The sequence below is a fragment of the Telmatherina bonti genome (genome assembly GCF_933228915.1).
Source record: "Telmatherina bonti genome assembly, chromosome: 7".
Classification (NCBI taxonomy): Eukaryota; Metazoa; Chordata; class Actinopteri; order Atheriniformes; family Telmatherinidae; genus Telmatherina; species Telmatherina bonti.
In genome coordinates, this window is record NC_136625.1 from 12723823 (window position 1) to 12749726 (window position 25904).

Here is a 25904-nt window from a genome sequence, read left to right on the forward strand (position 1 = left end):
AGAATTGCTTTCTATTTTTAGTTTAAACAGTGAATATCAGATGTAAAAGGAGGGAATAACAAAAATAAGGATTGTGTAAGTTTTGCTTTATGATACGAGGTGAGTTAAAATGCCAAAAGTAAAACCAAAGTAAAGAGATGACAAGTTGTGAGCTGGCTTGAATGAGATAACTTAATAACTTGCTTAAAAACAAAGAATGAGCAGAAATACCTTTGCAGTGTCTGTAATAAACTCTAGCTGCTCCTCTGGCGTCAGGTTTGGTGGGTAAGATACGTTCAGATATTCTGCATTGTCGAACATGCTCTCATAGTACCTGCACATGGAGAAACAATCAACACTCTTTCACAAAATTCTTTGAAAGCATTGCGTTATTCTGGTACAAAAAGGAAAAAAAAAAAAAAAAAACAAGAAAAGGAGAAACACAAATCACCTGTTTGTGAAACTGGACCCGTGGTTCTCGATCACAATGCCAGGGATTGGCTGAGCTCGCAGGAAACGCTGGAAAGATGAGGGAGGCAGTGGCTGGGTGACAGCAGGCTCCTCCACTGAAACATTTAGACCTGCGGAAGCTGTCTGCAAGTTTGTAATTAGCTTCGTCACCTGAAACAGATCAATAAAAGCGAATTTAACATCTATATGCCAAACAGAGAGTAGCCTGACAACCGGCTTCATGTTTGTTTCTTCTTTTATCAAAGACTTTAGAAGCTTTATTATTATTTGCACAGGAAGAAGCAACATGCAAACTGAAATATATTTTGTTTTTAATTCAAGAAAAGAAAATAATTAAATATCAAAAAAGTAGTATCATCCAAAAATGTGCAAAACTGAAAACGTGAAGATTCTCTTAATATCATGCAGTCTCATATTACCCTCATAGATACTCTAATTACTTGTACTTATTTATCTATCTATCTCCAATAAATAAATAAATTTAATAAAATTGTACATAAAATAAATTAACTGCCAATGAGTTATGTCTAGGACATTTTTAATTAATTATCGTCTTGTAAGGTGAAACTATTACACCGTGTTTGTAGTGTAACTGGCCTGATGTAAACTGTGAATAAACCTGTAACTCACCACAATCATCATGACTTCAATGATAACAAATTCCTTTAAACATAGTTTTAATTTCTAATAAACAATCCTATGAATGATATCTATCTGTTCAGTGCATCCCCTTCGCTTGAATGAAACCTCAGATTCCCAAAGCTGAATAAACAAACAGATCAAACTGACAATAACAGCAAATTTTTCCCCCTAAAAATGTTCTTGTAATGCATTAACACGCTACACTGGTAACAGAGTTCCATTCAAAGTTTCTTTACCATAGCTTGTTGTTTCTTCTAATGCTAGATGAGTGTATATCTGAGAGGAACAGAACACAAACCTCATCATTGACGCTGGTGTTTCTCCGAGACACAGGATCAGAGTGAAGCCAGAGCTTGGAGTCAGCAGCGAGTCCCACCTTGGATGAGAAAAATCAGGTGATTGTAAGGACTTATAAACTGCAGAGTTAGCACATCAAATAATAAGAAAAGAACTGGTACAATTAATTCAGTACCAACATGCTTAAAGCATAATAAAAAGATTTAAATACAAAATTGGTTTGTAAACATATAGCTTACTTTGACATCTAAAGGGGTATAAATGTTAAACAGACTGTTCTGTACAGACAAATGTGACAGAAGTAAAACATATTCTTATAATCATTTCCCCCGTTTTCTCTAACAGTGTTTACTAGTCAAAATTGATTTGAAGTCATATTAACATTTTAGATTGAGTTTTAAACTTAAAATCAAAGACTTTGTGCTGGATGATTATTTGCTGAGACATACCTGTCCAACCTCCAGCACTGAGTGAACATTGTCCAGGTCCAGAGCAAACTGGTTCGTCTCCATATCGTACACCATCCTTGAACTGCCGATGTAGTCAAATGTTTCCTGTGGTCGGGGGGGAAAAAAAAGGAAAATAACTAATTGTGGCAGTATACAACAAACGTTTTAAAAAAATACCCTCAGAGCAAACTGACCCCTTGGAAGAAAGCGTATAAGATGGTGCGGGCAAGCTGAGCCTCCTGGGTGGCGTTACGCAGAGCGTGTGCAGCTGCCAGCAGGGTGACGATGCCTGAGGCTGCACTCTCTGCTCCTGGAGCAATGTCAAAGAAGAAAGACCTGCTGTCCATCTGCAGAGAGGACAGGAGAAGACAGGCATCAGACAGAGGCATCAGTTTATTTTTGATTCATGAATCCACAAACTTCTCTCCGTGTCCAATGAGTTAAATAAAAAGGCTTTCATTAAGGAACTAAGGATGTGAATCTAACAACTTATGATTCAATTTGATTCCCATTTTTGGTGTGAAGATTCGATTCAGAAGCGATTGTCGATTCAAACAGATTTTTTATTCATAATGATTACACTTAGGTAACAAAAGGTGTTCATTTTCCAAGTAACTTTATTCTTCTATAAGCTAGAAAAAACTGATAAATTATTAGAGCCGATTCAATTTAAACTGCGACATGTAGAAAACTTTTTCGATTTGTCTTCATTTCAATGAGAAAAAAACAACACAGTAGCCAGACCATCATTCTGTTATATGTGCTATAATGCCCAAGAAGACAAATAAAAATATCAATAAAAACAATAAAAATGACCAAAAGGTTTATAGTGGATTAGTTTTATTTATTTAAAAAAAGATTTTTTTAAACAAAAAATATTGATTTTAAAATTGTGAAGCAAAAATCCCAATTTTTATTTTCCCCCCATTCGATTCCTTGCCTCTATAAGGAATCTATAAGGAACCCTGTGAAGAAAGGTAATAAACAAAGGAAGGGGGACTGTCAGAATAACAAATTGACAGATCTTTAATGGACAGCTTTTTAATTCAGATTAACGTTTTGGTTCAGCAGTTACATGTTGCTCAATTTAGAGAAATCTAAACACTGCCCTCACTTGTCTACCAAATAAAAGACTTTTGAGAATTTTTCTCTAAAAAACTAAAAGCTAGTTGAATTCTGATAATATTTTAATCTGTGCAAGTTGAGGTACCAGTATAGTTTTTGTTTGTGTAATCAGCAAATCCGAAACTAGGATCTGTCACGAAGAGTGAGTTTCAGTCGTTATGGTTGCAACCACATGTGGGAAAGTTTTACTGCAGCAGCTGTCACTGAAATATCTCAAAACATGCATCATAAAACACAAGCTTTAATCCTAATCTTAAAGTGGAACCATTATGTGCATTTCAGGCTAATTTATTTTTATTTCTGAGACCAGAAGGGCTGGGATTGATCGAGTTATTGTCACAAATCGCTTTATTTACTTCAGACCGACCCTCTCCGTAGGCTGTCAGATCAGCCTGTGGGCAAAACGAGTGGATTGAGACTCTTCCGCATTAAGCCCCGCCTCCTGCCACTGCACTACATCGGGAGCGCGCACCGCAACTGCTTTCGCCGTCATTGTAACATCTCATAAACAGAAGGATTAGGCTAATATGAACTCAATTAAAAAAAACCAAAATACAATGTCAACACATAGCATACAGCCCTACATGTTGGAACCTGAATCAGACCCTGAAAACAAAGTGGAAAACAGCAACCCACAGCAACGAATGCAGCAGGATGTCTCTCTTTGGTAAACTCACCAGCCATCGTTGGAAACAACTTTATCCCACGTTTTCCACCCGCCTGATGTATTTGTACATGCCCTTGTTAACCAGCAGAAGGTAACCAATCACCGAACCTTATCCCCCGGGACGTCACAAGGATTTCCAAGTAGAATAAACTCTCTAAAACGACCCGTTTTTCGTCGCCATGGAAACCGAACGGAGAGCGTGCTGGAACTCAAACTCAAATATGCGTTTAGGTGATAAAAAACTGTCGTTCACATGTCTGATGAGGATTCAACACTGTAACACTGTAGAAAGCTCAGAAAACTCCAAATACCATAATAGCACCTCTTTAACAACCCAAATATGCCTTTCACATGAGCGTTAGCTGATAAATAACATATGTTAAACTGTAAAAGAACATTGGTGAAGGTCTACTTTATCACTATGAGAGTGAGGGAATCAAACTTACTCTTGCTGCAGCGATGACCACACTCTCCCCCGTCATATGGCCCTTTTCTGTGTTGTTCAGAGGTTTGGTTGAAGCCCAAATATTCAAGTCACCTAATGGGTCACAAACAATTTCTAGTGGGAGACAGAGGGGAAAACATTCAGTTAATTTTGGGAGCATTAACATGTTGGGTTTGATCTTTACTTATAAGTGTAAATACCTGGACTAAGGCTGAAGTTAATGTCATTCCTCCTCATGCAGGTGGCCGTGTCGGTGACAGCGGACATGTGGGAGTACAGCTGCATGGCGCACAGAGGGTACTGAGGATTGCTGCCATTCGCAGCATGGTTATGGTCCATGTAACACTATGCATGGAAAAAAAAGCAACCACAATTACACCATAGTAGCTGAGATACTTTAAGTTCTTTTGAACAAGTTGAAGCATATACAGCTGGGCATGGTGGTCTTGCTCAGGGGCACATTGGCAGAGATGAGTGCCGTAAAACTGTAACTACTGTCAGGTACAAAGTTTAGTCTAGCTTTCATACAGAGGCTGCCACAGGTGCCAAACCTGAAACTGTCAGTTTACAGGACAGTTTCAGTCATCGACCCTGTTTTCTAGGGCTGTGACGATATGCTTTTGTCCCGATTCGATTCTGATTTTTTTGGGTGCCAATTCGATTTAAATTGCAATTCTCACAATTCTATAATATTGCTAATTTTTGTAGATTAAAAGCAAAAAAAAAAAGTATAAAACTTATTTTTTTGCTCCTCATTTATTTTTCTTCATTTCAATTGGGAAAAACAACACAGTAGCCAGATCATCTTTCTGCTGCTATCATGCCCAAGATGACAAGTTAAAAGATCAATAAAAATTATATATAAAAAATGTTTTTATATATATTTATTTGAAAAAAAAAAATCGATTTTAAAATTGTGAAGCAAAAAAATCCTGATTTTCGATTTTTCGATTTTCCCACCCCTACTGTTTTCAGCCAAAAGCAGGCAAGAAAAAATATGCCTCAAAAATCCAAAAAGGTGCCTGAAATACAACATAAACAAACAAATAAAAAAGAAAGTAATCATTTTATGCAAGGAAAAAAAAGAAAGATATTAAACAAGATTAAAAGATTAAAATCTACTGGAACTTTTACCTGTCGTATAACCTGCGTGTCATTGTCGTCTTTCAGGGAGAAGATGGGGAAGTCATACTCCTCGTAGGAAAGACCGTTTCCCAATGGGTTCCATACTGTTGCGTTACAGTGAGCCAGGGCTGGGTCGTAGCCCTCCGAGTACACGCCTGAATCCACAGCAGGTCAGTTAGATGGGTTCTCATGAAGTTTATCTCCAACATCATGCAAATTAAATGATGCTATAAATAACTGAAAGTACTGAAGAGAGCGCTGACCTTTAACAAGCTATTGGATTTTTTTTTAATTTTATCTTATTTTAATTTTTTTTATTTTTTTAGTTAGAAGCTCTAGTGGCAAAATTATCCATATATCCTTGTACTGAATGCTTTAAAAAATCCTGGACCCAGGTAGTGACCTGGATCACCCCAGAATCTACTTTCCCACAGTTTTGATGGAAATTTCATCCAAATCCATCATTAAATTTTTGAGTTAAGTTGCGAGCAGACAGACAAACAGTCAAACCAACGTTGCTGAATACAAGACCTCCACCTTGGTGGGGCCAATAATTAAAGATTTTAAATCATGTTAACTGTGGGGATACTTTTTATCTTTAAAATGACATGAAAAACTTCTGACTCTTCCTAAAACAGAACAGATTTGACCTCCTAAAAGCTTCACCAACTAGAAAACACTGAGAACGCTGCCAAGCAACTCAGTTTCCACCCATATTGTGATTTCCACCCTGTTCTAGTCATACATTCATTTTATATGGAAGCATTATTACAGTCCCAGATACACTGATAATGAATCCACAGTGTCTTGGCAATCTTGTTGTGTTTGATGAATGTTTACATTTTAATTTGTTTTCTTGTAGTGATGAAAATCCAAATGGTTACCAAGTTAAACAGCTACAAACAGGAAGTTTGTGTACAATTCCATCAAAAACTTATTGCCTGATCATTTAAATAATATAGTTTGTTCTTAATAATAACCTTCATAAATATACGGGCTAGCAATCACATTCCCCTCTACGCGGACCACTCTGTTTCAGCTCAGTGTATTACACAGAGGATCTAAAATATGGAATTATTCATCAAGGAATCTTACAAAAATTTACAAATCCAGTTTAAAAAAATCTTTCCGAAGAGTTGACTAAAAAAAAAAACCTTTCAAATGGACTCTTCTTGACTAAATCAGTCATTACTCTTTTTAATCCTGCATTGCTGGATGTTTTGTTTGTTCTTTTAGGTTTATATATTTATAAAGCAAAGGAAGTTGCCCTTTGTTAATCACCTTAAGATTTTTTTTGTGACCTTCAGTGAAATATTTTTACAATATATGTTTTTCTTTTGATGTGAAAAACGAATAAATCAAATAAAAATAAAATTCCAAAGAGCCCCCTATTTTTACTTGTTTTAGATTGTAGTATCCAGAATTTTTCCAGGATCCAGATCTTTATTTGATATCTTGTAAAATTTGACTTGTGTTTTTGGGGAAGCAACCTGATCATTTATTGTGGTGTTTTATGAATATATACTGAAAAAAAAAAAAAACTATCTCGCAATCATAAAGAATCCTTCAAGCCTGGATCACTCCCAAAACACTGAACATTACAGGAGTCAGATTTATATAAATTTATATTTTGGTCCGTTTTTAAGTTCAAATGTAAGACTTTGACTTATATTGCATACATTAATGGGATGCTTTAGCTACTACGTGATTTCAGAAGCTGTGCCCTCCAACGATCACCACACTTTAATTTATTTCTCTAACTCATGTTGTGCTTCACAACAAGCCTTAGCATGAAATTCCCCACCCACCTGTGTTCTCGTTGGGACAGGTGGTATGTGGGGAGAAGCCCTCCGGTGGATTTGTGCTTGGCGCCACAACAACAACCCCAGCCACCCTGTTGGAGCCGTTCTTCAGCTTCTGCATGATGGATCTGACAAGCAGACGGTCGGCACGGGGCAGATTAGATGATCCAGGTAAAGAAGTAGGTCAGAAATGAGTTAAACTCTTTTGAAATGTGGTTCAAGTTTCTTTCCTGAAGGCTAGACATGCAGGATGTGTCAAATTTAGGGATATATTTCTCTAACAGACAGTTTAAGATTATTTGGCCTCCACTTCTCTCTTCACATAAAGAAAATACTCTAGAATTAAAAGCAATTCTCCTTTAACTATAACTGCTTCTAATTTAGGAATCCACTGATAATTATATTAACTGATTATATTTTATTTACATTTTTTAAAATAATGTATCAAAAATAAATTAAGACCGAAAGTGAGATTTACTCTAATTAAGAGCTACTGTGTGTTTTTCAGCTGCAAGGTGAAAGAACTATACTTTGTAAAGAGCGTGGACTCCAGGATAACCATGTAAGGAGGGTTTGGACCAGTCTGTAGAACCCAGTCTAGGTTGGCCTCCGACTCCAGCAAATGAAGCACACCCACATCTCCTGACAGAGAAGCTAAAATCCAAAGGACAAAATTAAATAAAGACACTGTTGACACAGCATGACAGCTGCACTGGATAAAATGTTCAAGACAGGAAATGGTTCACCCCTTATTAGCAGCAAAAAAACAAAACTGCTGTTGGTGAGGCTTTTGCAGTTTTAACAACATGCAGGCATCCTTAAAGCTTCAGATTCTCAGATATTTATCACAGGACTGCTTGCTTTTTTCTTTTTTTTTACTAAACCCATTCTTGACATGACAGCTGCAGAAATGTGTGTTTTCAAAAAAAATAGCCAGGAGCAGCAGCACAGAAAACACTTGCTTTAAGCATTTAAGGCACCACACACTACAGTTAATAGTGTTAGCTACTGGAACTGTCTGAGACACTTTCAAAGAAAACTTTAAAGCTTTTAAATTATTTTCTTTTCTATCAGACACATAATCTGTCACACATATCTGATATGTTAAAACGGGAACTCTTCTGTCTTTATCCGTCTTAATTACGTCACTCTCCATCCAGGGACACGTCTTATAAAAATGGAGAAGTTAAAACTGAAACATGTCAGGCGTTGGTGACAGATTATATGTGTAATGGAAAATAATTAAAGAACAAAGGCATTACAAATGTATTTGGATTACTTTAAAGTTTTGTTATACTCACACTGACAGCCTATCTGATGTGTTGCATTAAGCAGTCGCACACATGGGATAGTGTAATTGAGATGGACATAAATTTTCTTTTCCACTGAAGTACAGCCGACACCTGCAAGGAAAAAGAAAAAAGTGCTGTAAACTCCACACAAGAATAGGAAATTCATGTCAAAGCATTTATAACAAAAATTAATCATTTGTAAAGCAAAAATTATCTCTCACAAGTAAAAAGGTGGAAAGAAAAAGAAAGCTGGATTTCCACCATCTCTTTTGTTGCCAACCATGTGCAGTTTTTAAAATGAAATTTAAAGCACAGTGGAAGATGGTGGATGCATATCATATTGAGGTTTATTAATCCATTAAGAAAAAAGGTGTTTTCAACCATAAATGTGTCTTAAAACAATGTCATAACTCACTATTTTTCAAGCATTATGACTCAAAATGAAGTTCTTCTGATTATCATTTGTTATAGTTTTTAATGCTCAAAAAGTGAAAAAAAGAGGTTCTAAGAGGCCTGCTTCGGTATTTCCTATAAGATGAGAAATGGGTCTAAAATATCACATTTTGAGTCCTCATACTTACAATATTTCAGTGTTTAAGAATTTCAAGAGAGGTGAATTTGTGCATTGTAAATGTTTTGTTATACATTTGATTAATTTTGTATTATAAATAACTTTCCAATAAAATTTAATACAAGCTGTAGGTAAATACTGCTACACACCAATATACAGAACTTTATGAGACATTTTTGTTCCTCAGAATTTGTATCTGTAATACAGGACTATCTACATGTGATGTGTCACAATTAATCCTGCCATATTACAACAATCCAAACACCCAAAGTCTAAAGGGCAATCTTCAGGAACAAGCAAAGTCTTTCAACAAAGGGCTCCACTTAATTCTGACCAAAGCAATTCATACAGACAAAACGCACAAAGTACTTAACAAAACCTGGGAAGGATCTCTTAAAATATATACATTGATTAATTAAATTCAATTAGCCAAAAAAAAAAAATAATAATAAGACACACCAATAGTTCCTGGTTATTTTTTGTTTTACATAGGAAATGCTTTTAAGTTAAATTAAAAAATAAAGACAATAACATCGAGAAACTTCAGGAATTCCTTATAGTGGATAAAATGCACTTATTATACATTACTTGAACTCCTTACTAATGCTGGTTTGGTTGACCTGTTCCTTTTCTTTTTTTAATCCACCAAAAAAAAAAAAACATACTTGGCAAGAGAAAAAGAAACCAGTATACTGATTCCAAGTGATGTTTAGCTGGATTATATATCTTTTTATGGCATCGCTTGGTTGTGTAACCTGTGACAAAGGAAATAAATTACAAAACATATATACAATTTAGTACAGTGTTGTAGCAGATAATCGCTTGGAGCTGCAGGAAAATCACGAGCTGTCACGCTGATGGCGAGATGCTATTTATTGGGAGGGCTGAGCCAGCTGAGTTAAAGTCAACATTAACGCTTATTAAATGAATACAGTGGCACTTAATATATTCATAGTGTGTAAAAAATTAATAAAGCCAGGTAGCCAAATTGACTGCTGAACTTCTAAAGGTAAATATATGTGTATTTCAGATGAAAGAGAAGCTGGACTGCTGGTGCTAATGCTACCTAGCCTAGCATTCAGCTAACTTAAGGTACAAACAAGTCCATCAAGCTAACCGGCAGAAAGACAAACACACTTTGCTCGTTAACAAATATAAATAATATAACTTACCTAAGAAAAACAAGCCAATTACCAAATTAACAATGCACTTCATCGACTGCAAATCCATCTTCCTGGTTTGAAAAGTTAAACAAAACAAAAAAGGAAGTGTAAGTCTTAGACACGTCCGGGTTCCACAGTTTCGTTCCGCTCTCCGACGTGTCGCTCCTGACCTGACCTGACCGGACACAAATGGCAGCTTGGGGCATCCTGATGTCTTTTTTTTTTTTTTTTTTTTTTTTTTTTAAACCCCCTTCTTAAATTATTTTTCGTAACAAGGTAAACATATTTATGCCCTTACTGAATTGAGTGGACATAGACAATGGTACAATCTATGATGCCAATAAACGCTGCTTAAAATCAGTCGTCTGGAGTATGGTCAGTAATCCAAATTCACATCATTCACATTTACAGTTACATTTTTTTTTTCCACAAAAAAAAAAAAAAAAAAAAAAAACCACCCAAACACTTCCAACTTACCACATCAAATGAATCACCACAAAACCACATACCACCTTTTTGTCATCCAGTTTTAGTTTAGTTTTTCCGAGATACATAGATGTTTTGAATTAGTCATTCAGATAAAGTGAACAGTAAGGTTTTATTACAGCATTAATAAAGCACACAGCACTGACGCAACAGCACTTAGAAGAAAAAAAAAAATTTTTCAGATGGGTGAATTGGAATAAGATAGTGAAAGGACTAAAGAGATTTAACATCACTGTGAGCAAACTGTCTTACTAACTCATTTGAATAAATGTACTCCACAGAGGAAGCATGGATGCGTTTTGTTTAACAACTCTCATCTTCTTAGCGGAACTGCAGAGGACTCACACGCAGACCAATCACGTCCTTCCCGATCTCTGTCACCTTGAAAAAGAGATTAAATTTAAGGTTAAAGATTTTATTCATACACAACAAATAAGATAATTAGTAAACCTATTTTCTGCATTTATTTGTTACCTTTTTTATTTTTAATACATGTGATAGACATTTAAAGAATGACCTGAAAGCCCTCAATAGTTTTATAACATTAAGCATCCAATGCTACACCATTTTCTGTTTTGAAGAATTTATTAATTTGATGGTTAATTGCATGTTTTTCCCAGCTTACCTGTGTGACCCTGCAGATCTGGCCTTTGTAAGTCGGGCAGTAGCACGCTCCAGACAGTGGGCACTTCTCAACGGGGCGTCCACGGTAGAGGGGAACAAAAGAAGCAGCACACAGGTCAAATGGATTGTGGGGATCGTAGTTCAACTGGTGGGCGTCTGTCAGGGTCTTCTCGCAGGCGGCCAAGATTTTGCGGGTCTAAATGGTACGGATTAATTCATTTGATTAGTACAAGATAATAAATGTTGCCTCTCATTTTAATATAACTTCAACTAATTAAATTAAAGTCAGTGCAACCTGCTGTGCAACATCCGGCTTCGGTCCAAGCTCAAGGAGGCGTCGTGCAAAACCTGCAGCCGTTTTGAAGTTACGAAGTTTGAAGAAGAGGTTCAGAGCTGTGCGCAACACAAGAACCATGTGGACTGGCTGGAGGTTACAGTGAGTGAAATATGCAGCCATCTGCAAGGAGAACACCATAAATAAGTCACCCAAGGTATTGATAATGATTCATTTTTAAAATAATTTAGTCTGATCCAACAATCAGGTCTGGTTGTGTGTTGTTTTTACCTCACACAGCCTCTTCTGCTGTTCCAGCGTGTCTTTAGGCAATTTTTTCCTCTCAGTCTCCATGGTCAGACCCACAATGTATTCTCTGCAAATTGTGATCAGCTGCTGAGCCTGAAAATTTAAAAGGAGTAACATTTAAACAACCACAATCTGAAACACATAGGATCATATGCACAATCTAAAGTCATAGCTGGTAGGTTACTTCTTTTTTTTACACAACTGTAGAAGAAAATAACTGAATGAAAACAGGCTTGTTGCTCACTTCTGCAATCTCTTGCTTGTTATCAACCACCAGCAGAGGTACGGAGAGCAGGATGGCTCTGAAGCGTTCGACAGCTTCTTCAAACCGTCCAGAAGTGGTCAGTTGGTAGCACTGCTGCAGGCGGGCAATGAGATCAGAAAGGCGAAGTCCAACAGCTGGCAGCCCCTGCTTCGCCCCACAGTCCTAATAAACAAAAGAAAAATAAAACTTTTATATTTCCTTTTTTACATAACAGATAAGAAACAAAGACAAAAGCTGGAACCAGTACGTGGATCAGGAGAACAGACATTTGGAAATCATGAGCCTACACAACAAATACACAAAACTAACAGCTGTACCTTCCAGTTCCTCTGAGGATGACCTCGCAGGCAAGGCAGAGAAGGCAAGCCCAGGTAGCAGGTGCGGCCTCTGGACAGTGTCTGCATGAACAGGGACTTGTAGGGGCCAAAGTTCACAACTCCAACTTGGTCGTGGAGCAACTGTGAGAGCAAAAATACAGAAACATCATAAGTGTGTACAAGATAAAATAAATGTAGTTAATGCTTGGCTTTACTGCACACACAATTTGAAACCAAATAGTTTATAAAGAAGGAAAAAATAGTGGAAAATGTGACATTATAAGCATACTCTCATAGCTGTTTCAAAGGAGCCTGCCAGGATGTGGTCTACTGGCAGCTGAGAGTTGTTGCACCACATCTGGATTGGACTTGTTCCCTTTGTAGGTGGGACAAAGAAGCCATCTTCAGCTCCTCCACCTGCTCCAACCGGCACATCCTGTTGATCGGCAGTTAAATATTTATTACTAAAAATTCATTATTAACTATTAAAATATTAAAACAAATAAACTTGTTGTCATAAAGCGCAAATACAGTAGCGAAAAGATTTGGAAGTTCAGCCGCAGGTTTTATTTCTTGGAAGTTGAAGAGATGATAACATCCCAAAATGTTGATGAGGTATTAAAGATTTGAACTGCTCCAGCTTTTCTAGTGATTGGATTTAAAATTATATTAGTCGTCTTACCAGCTCTGGAGGCAGTTCCAGGTCTTCCTCAACCTCCCAGCCCCCTCCCTCCTCTTTCACCATTCCCTCCTCCCCAAATCCATCCTGGGCATCCACAAAGCCATCTTAAAAGAAAAAGAAATAATAATAAATATATGGATACAAATGTCAGAATTTGCTTAATAAGAAGGCAACATTTACTTATTTCAAATTTACCTTCAACCATAGTAAGCTCAGCATCATCTCCCCAGCCTTCACCTCCAGCAGCATCAATATCCAGATCTGCAGCCATCTGACCTGCTTTTCCTGCAACATAACCAGCAGAGGAATTATCGTCTCACTCTTGTCAACAATAACTTCCAACACTATGTTATGCCATTATACTACTTCCTTGCAAAACAAAATAATCAAACACACTCACTGACGCATATTTAGTAGAACAGTTTTTCTAATGGATGAATGGATAGATGGATGGAAGCTTAACCTCTACCCCTTATATGGACGTTAGGCATAGAACTATATATTTGAGAAACCAAACATCAAGTCATGAGTCTTGACTTGATAACTCACCCTTTGCTGCAATGGCTCCCTCAAAGAAGCCCTTTGACACAGTAAGCAGAGGCCAGTTGGTGTCCAGAGGGTTGATGGGTGGAGGAGGCTGCAGCAGCTGTGCATTGGGATCAACTTCTGGCACCTAGAAGACATGGAAACAACCATCACATTACTGACATGATTACACTCAAGTGATTTTATTGTTAAGTAATGTGGTTAAATAATGTGGTGCTGGTATGGCAACCTTGCCTTATAAAAGTACTACTACTAAAGTACTACTTTTCATATGTTACACGTCAAGATAGAAAACATTCGTTAACACACCGTCTCTTTTTCTGGGTCAAAGGTCTCCTTTAGAGCCTCAGCCTCTTCATCCAGCCCATGTGTGGCTGCGGTCAGGTAAGCCAGGGACTCTGTAAACACAATCAGAAATGAAACAACACATTTATAACTTGTAGACTCTCTGAATATTAATGTTTTTATTATTTATGGTCAAAGTGATGGGAAATAAAATGTATTAATCAAATTCTAATTTTGCTTTCATTTCTTGTCATATCAGGAAATTTTACCCAAAACGAAGGTTTCTTCATAGTAATATGTTCTGTACACATATACATGCAAAAGGAAGTTTGGAGCAAGGAGAGTTTTATGTAAATAGCTCTTAATAATCATTTAAAGAAAACATGAATGAAAATTATCTAACAAATAAACTCACTCTGTCCACAGTTCTTCAAGATGCGCACTCTCTCGCTGACATCTCCCAGGTAGAGAGCTGCCTGATAGTGTCCACTCATGTCCTTTCTGATCTCAGCTACACAAAAAAAAGAGCACAAAAGCATTAAACGAGCTGTATATTGGATTATATTTTATTTTATTATCAGATAAAAAGAAAAATGATTAGGGCTGGGCGATACAATATATATCGTTTGGACAATGTCTTTTGTTTCATATGAGCTCTATTGTTTACGCCACAATAAGCCGCTTTACTGTAGTATTTTATGTCAACATGTTCTTTACAGCATGTATACTGCAATATATAAACAAACATGGAGAAAGACTGTAGCAGATACATTTCAGAGCAGAATAATTCACTAAAAGATTGCTAGCAAACCGAAACTGATGACCTTGTTCATAAAAGAGGGAAAATTTCTCTAGCATGGATGCGGTTTGGATATAAAAAGACCGATGTGGAACTGACAACAGACTAGCTCACAGTCCCAACAACAGACTCCAACACAACTCATTTTATCACCTGCGCAAGAATCAGGATAAAGAATAGAGTCAACGAGCTAAAGCCGCAAAAGCAGCGTCGAGTGGGGGCAAAAGCACTCAAATTCTAGACACAAGTGCTACAACAGGCTTTTCCCCGTGAAACATCATACAACCATAGTTCCCACAGATGGAAGGAGATCACTGCTGCCATTGCCAAGCACATCTGACTCATAACTGATGACTGGCACAAATTTACACAAACAATGTTATATCGTTATGTAAATCGTTATGGGGATATAAAATGAGCTATATCGGAATATGAGATGTTGGTCATATCGCCCAGCCCTATTACTCTCTAGTTAAGTGACATAATTTACCAATCTTCATCATTTTACGGAGCTTGGCCAAGTTCCCCGTGATGAGGTAAAGGAAGGTTAGCTTGTCAAAGTTCTTGGTCCTCTGGTAGCACATTTCCACAACCTGGTGGTGCCCCTGCAGCAGTGCTGCCTCACCCAGACGCTCCCAACAGCTGCGCTCATCCAAGGCCTTGGCTGCCTCAAGCGCCACCTAAACGTATGTCAAGGATATTTAACCATTTGGTAGTTTTCTATAATGCATCATTGATGCAAAATGACTGGCACCATTTATGGTCTAAATTAGACAGCTTACCTCAATGTTGCCACACTCCAAAGCCAGGCTGAAGCGAGTCTTCTCATCTTTGACAAAGTGCAGCGCAACCTCAGGGTAGCCCTTCTTCTGCAGGTAGGCAATGATCGACTGGCCCACTAACTTGGCGTTACGCACCATGTGGAGCACCTGGAAAGAACATTAATGTGATGATTCCAAAACTGTGAAATTCTCTGCCGCTACAAATTAGAGAAACCACATCGCTGCCAACTTTTAAAACATGCCTAAAGACCTATTTTTATGATCTGGCATTTTATCCAGTTTGAGACTCTGCTTTTCTATTCTCTCTTATGTACTGCTTTATTGTTTTTGTTTTAATGTTTTAATTTCTTTTACTTTTGACTGCTTTTATTGTTTTATCTTTTATTCCCTTAACTTCCATTGTTATAATCTCACTGCATGTCTTTACTGTTCAGCACTTTGTTGCAGCTGGCGCTGTGTGAAAGTGCAATATAAATAAAGTTGAGCTGAGTTGATTCCAAATCAGTGATTGCAGTCAAGGCCCGAATGAGTGGCAATTTAAAGCTAAAGAAGTCAAAGACTTAAAATATGTATTTGCATACCAGTTGTAAAGAACCAACCTCATCATATTTACGGTTGACCAGCGCAAGCTTAAAGCGGTACTCTGTGGGGTCAATGGTGAGGACGCGAGGCCTGCACTCTCTGTCCAGGCAGTAAACACTGTTGCCCCTCACACGGGTCACATAGATGGGCAGGTCCAGGGTCCTGATGATGCCATGATCACTACAGGAGAAAAATCCGATAAATGTAAAGGCACAATATAAATTAAGTGTCATTTTGTAGAGTTCTAGCTAATGAAATGCTGACTAATTAAACAGTTGCTGTAAACATGCTGAGTCACAGCTCTGCCCATTATACAGTACTATGATACAAGCATCTATTAAACTTTCTGAGGTACCATAAAAAATGTTCTATTTATCAAAATCTACTTAGACTAGACTCAAGAGTGGGAAATCTTTGCCCACCACTAGTGGCAGGGACCTGTCCGTGGAAGCAGTTTACTTCCCTCATGAGAGTAGTGTGTAAATTGGTGGATTGAATTCAGATTTTAAAAAAAAATAAATAAATAAAAAAAAAAAGCCTACCCTGAGGTTAGGGCATATTTGATGTGGTTGGAGGTGGTGTAAAAAAAAAAAGCCTACCCTGAGGTTAGGGCATATTTGATGTGGTTGGAGGTGGTGTAGATGAAAACCCCGCTCTCATCCCAGGCTCCACTCTTTACTCTGATGTTCTCATGAATGTTGCAGAGACTCTCCAGCTTACGGTTGCAGATCATAATAGCTGAATGAAGAAAAAGAAGATTTTATTTATTTATCTGCTTATCAACACTTAAATTGCACAGAATTTTACAAAATCACCATGATTCCTAGTTAGTTATTGAATTAAATCACTGTACTCTTGCCTGTTCTATTTTTTCCTATTTTGTCTGACTTGACAAGAGCTAGAACATGCCAAAACTACCTGCTTGGCAGTAAATACAACTTCTGACAAGAGACAGTAGATTAAGATATGTGTCAGTGTCAAATACCCAGCAGATATTCTTATTTACCCACCGTGTTTAGCCAGCAGAGCCACATGGCTGGTGTCGGCACTCCACACCACATACTTGACCTTGGCGATTTTGACGGTGGCAAGAGAACGTTTCTGCTGCACGTCGAACAGCGTAATGCCATCAGCATCACGCAGCAGCAGCGAGCCTGTGCCTGCGTAGAAGATTTCCTCGCAGCTTGGCACCTGGACTTTCTTTACAATTTCATTCTTCAGATTTTTAATCAGAAGCTGAAATGAAAAGTGATAATGTTGGATTAAGTTTGAGCACGTCATGGATAACTAGCAAAACTTGGCCCAAAAATCTCAAACACAAATAGTCATTTTTTAATTCCAAAACATCGCTCAAAGCAGCTTTAAATCAATGGTCACTGCAACAAGATGCAGGCGTCGTTTTAGTACTTTTAAGTTCTTTTTTCAGGCTGCACAACGCATCATGAAACTAAAATGGGGATATGAAGAACTCATTACATTTTACTGGATCTGATTGCTTTCTTTAAAACAAAGTGTACAGTGAGATTAGAAAATGTATTAAATCTACACAAAGCTGATTAGATCTAGAAGTCATAACTAGGTCTTAATTTTTGAGCAGCAAAAAGATATGCTAACATGCTGAAAGAAGATAGAACCTCCCATCAGCTAAAACACTCTCAATCACACAGACCAAGTCCATTATTACACTAATTTGAACTCAAATATGAATAACAAAATACCACTGATGCATATGTGGTATTAAAAAGTTCAACATTTTGGCAACACGCGTCTCCATGTGGTAAACCTACAGATGAACTTACAGAGTGCATGCGATCCAGAACGGCAAATCTGTTCCTTGCTACCCAAACGGCTGTCAGACCAGAAGATCTTTTCCCCTCTGGAGCTGATGAAAAACACAAGACTGTTATTTCAACCTAGCAACCAACGTTTATTTACAGATACTGACCAGATTGCTGTCCAACTTACTGCAAAGATATGGCTAAAAGGAGGTATAAAGTTTAACTACACAATTAAATCAGGAAAAATATATTCACTGATTGCAAACCAATATAGAGATAAAATTGATGCTTTTTTTTATGTTTGTTTACCATCAGGATTTTGAGAGTCGCTTTCTTTGGGAATTGAGTACAAGTCATAAGTGCTGTTCTCCAGGTTGGTTGCTCTCTGCAGGAAGAATAAAAGTTTACACAAAATGCAATGAAAACAAATTTGACTTCATCGATCAGAAGGGAAATACTTACAGTGCAGAGCAGGACGGCGTTCTCAGCAGGGTTGTAAGACATGCTGAACACGGGGAATTTAGAACCACTAAAAAGGGAGAAAAATAATTTGAAATGATGTTTTGCATTTGTTACTCAATATTAAGCACTTCACTGTTTACCAAAAATCTGCATTATAGTGACACATGTAGTTAAAGGATAAAGTATTTCTAAACAGTAGCGCTCTCAATTACTTCGCTTGCTCTATGACAGGTGTGTTGCGTTAAATTTTCTATAAATTTTTTTCCTTTGTTTACCTCAATATTTGCCATCTCCAGACCTTTTTTTTTTTTTGGGCTGCAACCTAATTAGATTTACTTTGACACAAACTATTAATTGTGTACTTGTCTGCAAGGCTGTATTTAAATGTCTGACATATCACTGACCTGCGAAGCTGCATGACAGCAGTGTCCTTGCTGCTGTTAAAGTCCAGCTGACGGAGGAATCGATCCTTCACATAGTACAGCATGTTGCCGTGTACAGCGTAAGCAGGACGCTCCCGCTCCAGCTTGAACACAATCATGCCACTGTCATGACCTGAAGGACAAAACAAGTTATCAATCAGCAAAATTCTTCAAAAGCACTGCTGATCAGTTCCTGTTGCACAGCGATGCTTCTGCTCATATCAGTCCAGATGTATGCCTGTACACCATCTTACCAGCTGCAAACAAGTTGAGGTTCGGGTGGGCGCCCAGAACCCAGAAGCGATCATGATCACGCCGGAAGGTTTGCACTCCGGTCCTCTTGGACATATCCCACACTCGAATGCTCTTATCTTCAGAGTTGGACAGGATGAGCTCCTGGCGAGGGTGGAAGACGGCACAGGACACGTTGTTGTAGTGACCACGGCACGTATCTAGCTCCCATGCCTTAGATTCTACACAGAAGAAGGGAAAAAGATTATATCGATGAAAACAAATTAAACACAATAATAGAACAAATTCTATATGTAGTCATATGTGTTTCTGTGTCTCAGCTTCAGTAGATACTGGGAAGTAGTTTTCCTTTGTGCATGTGTGCAAGTGTAAAGTAAACCACACTAGCTCACTTACCGTTCATTCTCCAGATCTTCACCTGCCTGTCATCAGCTCCAGACACAATGAGGGGCATACTGGGATGGAAGGCTGCCCAGTTGACCCCACGGTCATGACCCTGAACACAGGGGGGGAAGAAAAAAAAAAAAGAAAAAAAAAAAAAAAAAAAAAGAAGCTCAACACACAAATCAAAATCCCAAATCAAAACAGACAACTTCAGTGTAAGGGCTTCAGAAAGAAACAGAAAAATTGCAAAATTCCCACAACACTGCAAAAACAAACCAATGAAAATAATATCAATTCTTTCATCTGGAAGTTTCTGTACCTTAAGAAGTAAAAACTCAAAAAATACTCAAAACACAGAAAATGACTGTCATATAAGAAGAACCATTTTTTGCTAAATTATACCAAACAGCCATTAGTTCCCCACAAATAGGATTAAAGTCAAGACAATCAGAAAACCTACTCATCTCACAAAATTTAATCTCTTCAGATTTTCTGTGTAAACTTCAATTAAAAAAGAAAATCCACTGACACAGCTAAATTTCCGCTTTTTTTCTTCTCAATACAGCAGCATTACACTCATTAAAACACATCAGAAAACCATGTCTTTGATGTCACTTAGTTTAAATAAGAAATTAACTGAGTAGCACATCCTCCCTGATGCCTAGAACCTGCCACAAGAACCACTTTTCCTCCTTTAGATGATAACTTTAAAAGAAGAATTACAGAAATGCAGAATCTAAACAATAAAACAAAACAGAATTTCTGGCTCACCTCAAGGACATGCTTCACGACCGCATCTGAGGCACCAAACAGATCAACCCCAGAGATGCTGCGCACTTCTGTCTCAACAGCGCCTGGAGACAGGTTCTTCTTCCTCAGACCTGGAACCATCATTCAGAGCACCGCATACAAGGAGGAAAAGCCATTTTTATGTTACACAGGAGCACAACCACAGTACAGGGGGAAAAGAAAGACAAAAAATAAGAAGCAAATTATTCAAATTATCAAATGTGGCACAATATCATGGGAGAGAGGAGAGGCAACAAAAAGGGATCACAAATAGAGGAAACTGTTGGACCACTGAACACACACACAGGGTTTGAAACACACCAACACAATCTCTGCCTTTTCATCATTAACCCCCACCTTGAGTCTAGAAGCAATCACAATTTACTGACACTGTTGATTGGGTTACTGACAATATAAAGAAATTATTCATGATTTGACTGGACAGCAGAGTAAGATAAGTGATCATCTCCAAGACTCAAATGAGGCCTGAAAAGAAAATGAATAGAAAACAGGTTGTATTCATGATCTCACCCCTGTTAAGACAATGTGGTGAACAGATAGCTCAACAGCACTGTGAGATGACTAAACAGAAAAAGAAATGGCACTAGGAACCTATGTGCAGGTGTGGATGTTTCCAGGGAAAGCATGGGACAAGGAGGATAAAGGGAGCATGGACTAGGCTGATGGGTGGGTGGAGTGGTGGGTAGCGTTGTAAAGACGTGCTCTGATGGGGCGCTGAATGTCAGGAATATGACAGAGTTTGTCCTTTTAAAAAGACACATGCATGTTTGAGTCAGAAGGTTTGAGTCACATGCACTGTTAAATACTGAAAAGTTACACTTATGGGTTAGGAAGTAATGGAGTAATAATACAATCACAACAGCTATAACATATTTTGAGTTGTTGAACCAACCATGCAATTGACTCAAATTATGTGAGAACACTTTGACAACAGGAAGTTGGTAGTTACTGTTGATAATTTTTCTTAAAGCATGTTAAACAGGTGAAAGAAGGTGATATAGACTTTCTTTAAACGCACATTTGAGTGCAAAACCAGCTCTCCACTGAAGCTAGATGTAGCCATGCATACAGTATGGAGTTTAAAGCATGGAAACTGTTCATGCTGTAGTAAGTTGATGATGTTTAGAGATCATAAATACAGTTTTAAAAAAAATGGATGCAATCATGCTCAATACACAAAATTTGGCACAGCACGTAGATCCATGACAGGCGAGTCAAAGATCTGAATCTTAGGCATGTTCATATGTAGACAAATTCAAGTAAATGAGAGCTAAGAAACTGTTTAGTTAACAATAAGATGAGAAATGAGAGGAAAGGGGAAAAAGACAAAGAAGTAAGGAGCATGCAGAGGCACAGAAACACTTCTCCGGTTTGTTCTTTCTCACTACTGCACCTATCTGATCTGTAACTGTGGTTCAGAATTTCATAAATACCACACTTTCAATTTCCATGGAAGTGCATCTAAAGTCTTTCTGCTCTGAAAGGAGAAGTGTTTCTGCAAACAGCCCACAGAGATTTGTCCTGTACAAGGTAGAAGTAGACTAGGTTCAGGACTTGATATGGGTCCTGCTCCTGTCGTCTTCTTTAATCTTTGAACCACTCTTTTCACAACCCCTCCCCCAACCCCGGCCCACTGTCCACTCTAATCAACCTTCCCCAGGCCCTCACCGGAGATATCCCACACTCGCACGGTCTGGTCCAGACTGGCTGACACCACCAGGTCTTCAGATGGATGGAACTGGGCGCACATCACGTAGTGATTGTGTCCAGTCAAAACACTGTGAATGAACAGAAGAACAGACATATTCTGCATTTAATGTCTGGAGGGTAAATAATTAGCTGACCGTATCCAACAAATAAAATTATACAATTCCTCTATCAATATCAAATATTAACTCTACTGTGAATAATGAAGAAAAGCAATTAAGTTAAACAGTGTCATACCATACACAGGTCCGGGACTGCCAGTTCCAGATGCGGATAGTCTGATCATCTGAAGCGCTCAGAATCCAGGGATACTCCTAAGGGTAAGGGTAAAATATTTTTCTCTCCAATTAAATTAGTCTGAATATAAATAATATGTATCTCACAGTAAGACAAAAAAACCCCAAAGCTCAACTTTGAGTCTTTCAGCAGTTCAAAGGGCTCTCCATCTGGAAAGCCTGAACAGTTTCCATGCCTATCCCTCTCTTTCAAGGTCATTCTTTATGTTATTTTTATCTAAACAATACAAATACATCTGATCTTTTCCACAAACAGAAGAGTTTTGGTCACACTCCAGGATGCAACCTGAAAATAGCATGTAGTCAAGGAGCACACCTTACAGCACAGGTGTCAAACTCCAGTCCTTGAGGGCCAGTATCCTGTAGGTTTCTGTTGTCATAAATAGGTTGACAAGAAGCTGCTGGATCCATTTGATTCAAATCAGCTGTATTGGTAGAAAGAAGCAAGGAAACCTGCCGGATGCTGGCCCTCAAGGACTGGAGTTTAACACCTCTGCCTTAAAGCATTGAAAATCATGTTTGCCTGCAGTTAGTAAGGCAAATAGCTGTTCTACTGATGATTGTTTGTGCAAGCAACAGCAAAGCTTATTAAAATGAATGACAGAATGTTCAATAAATATAAGGTTATAATATAATAAGTTTGTTATTATAAGATTAAAATTCCCAGACTGCTTTTAAGCAAAGCCCTCCAAATGTCTACCCAGGTGACAAAACATGGCATCCTACTGCTGTCTTGTTACAGAGACGAGTCAAATGTAGGGGGTTAATTCCATATTATGATTAATACAGTAATAATAATTAAAAAAAAAAAAAAAAAAGTTCAGTTATTGCACAATAGCAGAACAACTCACATGGTGAAAGAAAGTGGTTCTGATGTAGTCCAGGTGTCCCAAAAGGGTGAAGAGGCAGCGCCTCAGTTTGTAGTTCCACACCTGGCCAAGACAGTTACATTTACTCTGTACTTTAATGCATGTAACAAAGAAACATTTGGGGCACATTGGCCTTAAACATCTAGCCATTACATATCTGATATCTCGTGCAAATATACACACTTAAAAATATGGTTTTCAGTCGTTCTACATGAAGTCTCACCTTGATTTTGTAATCATCTCCTCCAGATACAAAAAGAGGCTGCTGTTTGTGGAAATCGATTCCTCTAACAGGACCTGCAGGCAAGACCACGACATATAATCATCTCTATCAGGAAAAATAGTGTGGAAATGCTCAATATTCCAATTTTTCATCGGTCACGTCAATGTCTCACCATCATGCTCATCAAATTTGTCAATGAGGGTACACATCCGATAGTCCCACAGCTGGATTACTCCGTTGTGCAAACTGGCAAGCACCCATGGCCTTTTAGGATGGAAACTAAGGCCTAAAATGTTAACATAATAGTTCAATTACAAGAAAACACGCAGTAGAAGACGAGGTCATCTTTATTAAATCAAAGAAATCATATAAAAGTTGTTACGTCTAGATAGATTGACACGTTAGCCTATTAGCTATAGAAAAGCAAATGTATTTTTTCGTTAAATACAACTACATCTAAACAAAAATACTATTGGTCGGTAGTAATCATTACATAAGTAAACACCTTTGAGCAAAAACTTTACAGTAATAATATTAGTAAATCACTAGTAAATGACGTGTTACTCATAACTACAATACCAGCTAGCTAACATTAGCTTCTTTGCTAACTGTTTTTGGTAATTCTTACCTTTGACACGAGCAGATTTCGTCTCAAATTTTGTTAACATTGTTACTGGTCCAAAATTAAGGACTTAATTTAAAAAATATGGAAAATACAACTCCAGTCGAACAACAAAACCTAATAAAAAGCTGCAGACAGGTTATCCACACGGCCTAATCGCTTTCGCCCATTTGGCCGAGTCTCCTTTTTCCTGACACGTAGTCCGGTTTGTCTTCCGGCTTTGAACAATAAAGTTTTAAATGTGACGTGTAGACGCCGGTTGACGCAGAAAGCTCCACGGCAGCGGTGGATAGACATTAAATAAACAGAACTGCACTGAAATAGGGCGAGCGGAATGCTGGCATAGCTTTTCTATACAGTGAATCTCTATATTTTTATAGAAATTTTCATTTACAACGATACAGATTGTTGAACTCCAGTCAAAATGTGGGACAATATAACTAACAAAACTGTATAAAAGGCATGGAAAACTATTTCGTTCTGCTTATATCGCAACAATTATAACCCATCCATCCATCCATCCATCTTCTGCCGCTTATCCGGGGTCGGGTCGCGGGGGCAGCAGCCTAAGCAGGGAAGCCCAGACTTCCCTCTCCCCAGCCACATTTGCCAACTCTGCGGGGGGGATCCCGAGGCGTTTCCAGGCCAGCCGAGAGATGTAATCCCTCCAGCGTGTCCTGGGTCTTCCCCGGGGTCTCCTCCCAGAGGGACGTGCCTGGAACACCTCACCAGGGAGGCGTCCAGGAGGCATCCTGACCAGATGCCCGAGCCACCTCAACTGGTTCCTCTCGATGCGAAGGAGCAGCGGCTCTACTCTGAGCCCCTCCCGGATGACCGAGCTCCTCACCCTATCTCTAAGGGAGAGCCCGGCCACCCTGCGGAGGAAACTCATTTCAGCCGCCTGTATACGAAATTATACAGGCAATTATAACCAGGGTACACAACATTTTAGAGGATCAAATCAAATCAAACTTTTTTTGTATAGCATCTTTCGTGCTTAAAAACAATACAGTGCTATACATAATAAAACAATTTAAATCAAAATAGATGAAACACACACACAAACATCCATAGTCCCCTTACACCCACCCACAACCCCCCTCACCCATGCCCTATTAGCCCCTATAACAGTTAAAAGAAGACAAATGGGAAAAAAGTAGTCTAGTACACAAACACAAGTTTGACCTTCTCACAAAATGCTGTCTGTATCTTGTTGTCTTAAACCTCTATTTAATTATTTACAACTTGCACAAATCATTTCTTGGAAATTAAATGGCACTGCATTACTGCAAAATCTCCATAAAACTAGTGCATGAAGAGAACGCATCATGGTATGGGTCTAGTTTAATGCAGTGGGATAGTTAAATTGGGGTTGTTTAATACAGCCACCCCAAAATATGAATTTAGGTGATTTCATTGGGAGGAAAGGTCCATTGTACCTGGTCCATTGTTTTTAGTTTCTGCTAACAAATTCAAGAGCTTACTTTTTCTCAAGCTGAATAACTTACCTATTTCAGCTGCATCAACTGATTAACTAAATATATTTAATGAACAGATAAAAAAAAATGTAAAAGTTTATTCATATTGTTTTTAGAAAGAATGACGTGTACGATTTTTAATTGTGCATTATTGTGTCAAAAGTTCACTACAATCAACACCATTTACAATATAGATATTATTTTGCATGCCCTCCCCCCCAACACTATCACCCTTTATGTTCTGGTCCTTTCCAGACTTTTTTCTGATATTTTCTACTTCATCAGAAAATAATTTTATATGTATACCTATTTACTTAAAAATAAATTATATATAATATATAACATTAGAAAATAATATGCAATTTACATACATAATGTATAAATAAAATTATAATTATACTACATTATATTAAATTATCCCACAAAATCAAGCATATTTTCAAAATGCAGCATGCATATTCTGTTATTTTCCAGATTGCCAATGAATTCTTATTATACAGTAATGCATTTTTAAAAATGGTTACTGCTTTTAGTTGCAAAGTTTAGCTGCAGCCAGTAAAATAACGTGCAGTAAAACATATTTCACTTTGTGAATGTGTTAAATTTCAGGTTTTAAGAGTTG

General features: G+C 38.0%; 2 protein-coding genes across 2 annotated transcripts in view; both read right to left on the reverse strand.

Moving 5' to 3' along the window:
• ncstn (nicastrin) overlaps positions 1 to 10125 on the reverse strand; it is a 16678-nt gene extending 6553 nt beyond the window's left edge. The window contains exons 1-12 of the mRNA XM_079243264.1: positions 10038 to 10125; positions 8304 to 8405; positions 7533 to 7656; positions 7009 to 7130; positions 5210 to 5355; positions 4276 to 4420; positions 4077 to 4189; positions 2033 to 2185; positions 1839 to 1943; positions 1391 to 1468; positions 431 to 600; positions 211 to 313 (exon numbers count right to left, since the gene is read on the reverse strand). Coding sequence (XP_079099390.1) covers positions 211 to 313; positions 431 to 600; positions 1391 to 1468; positions 1839 to 1943; positions 2033 to 2185; positions 4077 to 4189; positions 4276 to 4420; positions 5210 to 5355; positions 7009 to 7130; positions 7533 to 7656; positions 8304 to 8405; positions 10038 to 10095 — 1419 coding nt within the window. The 5' untranslated portion in view covers positions 10096 to 10125. The remainder of the gene's footprint in view (positions 1 to 210; positions 314 to 430; positions 601 to 1390; positions 1469 to 1838; positions 1944 to 2032; positions 2186 to 4076; positions 4190 to 4275; positions 4421 to 5209; positions 5356 to 7008; positions 7131 to 7532; positions 7657 to 8303; positions 8406 to 10037) is intronic.
• A 427-nt stretch (positions 10126 to 10552) lies between these two features.
• On the reverse strand, positions 10553 to 23967 carry copa (COPI coat complex subunit alpha). The gene is made up of 30 exons (XM_079243176.1): positions 23811 to 23967; positions 23355 to 23468; positions 23183 to 23256; positions 22942 to 23022; positions 22032 to 22108; positions 21756 to 21865; positions 20049 to 20158; positions 19290 to 19389; positions 18896 to 19114; positions 18624 to 18774; positions 18220 to 18286; positions 18067 to 18142; positions 17779 to 17861; positions 16990 to 17215; positions 16579 to 16717; positions 15997 to 16159; positions 15398 to 15544; positions 15106 to 15295; positions 14232 to 14327; positions 13841 to 13929; positions 13535 to 13658; positions 13181 to 13270; positions 12986 to 13089; positions 12593 to 12739; positions 12304 to 12444; positions 11966 to 12148; positions 11704 to 11814; positions 11434 to 11595; positions 11140 to 11334; positions 10553 to 10895 (listed from the first exon to the last, which is right to left on the reverse strand). The coding sequence occupies exons 1-30, from the start codon at positions 23848 to 23850 to the stop codon at positions 10836 to 10838; spliced, it is 3669 nt and encodes a 1222-aa protein (XP_079099302.1). The 5' UTR covers positions 23851 to 23967; the 3' UTR covers positions 10553 to 10835.
• Between the last annotated feature and the right edge of the window lie 1937 nt (positions 23968 to 25904).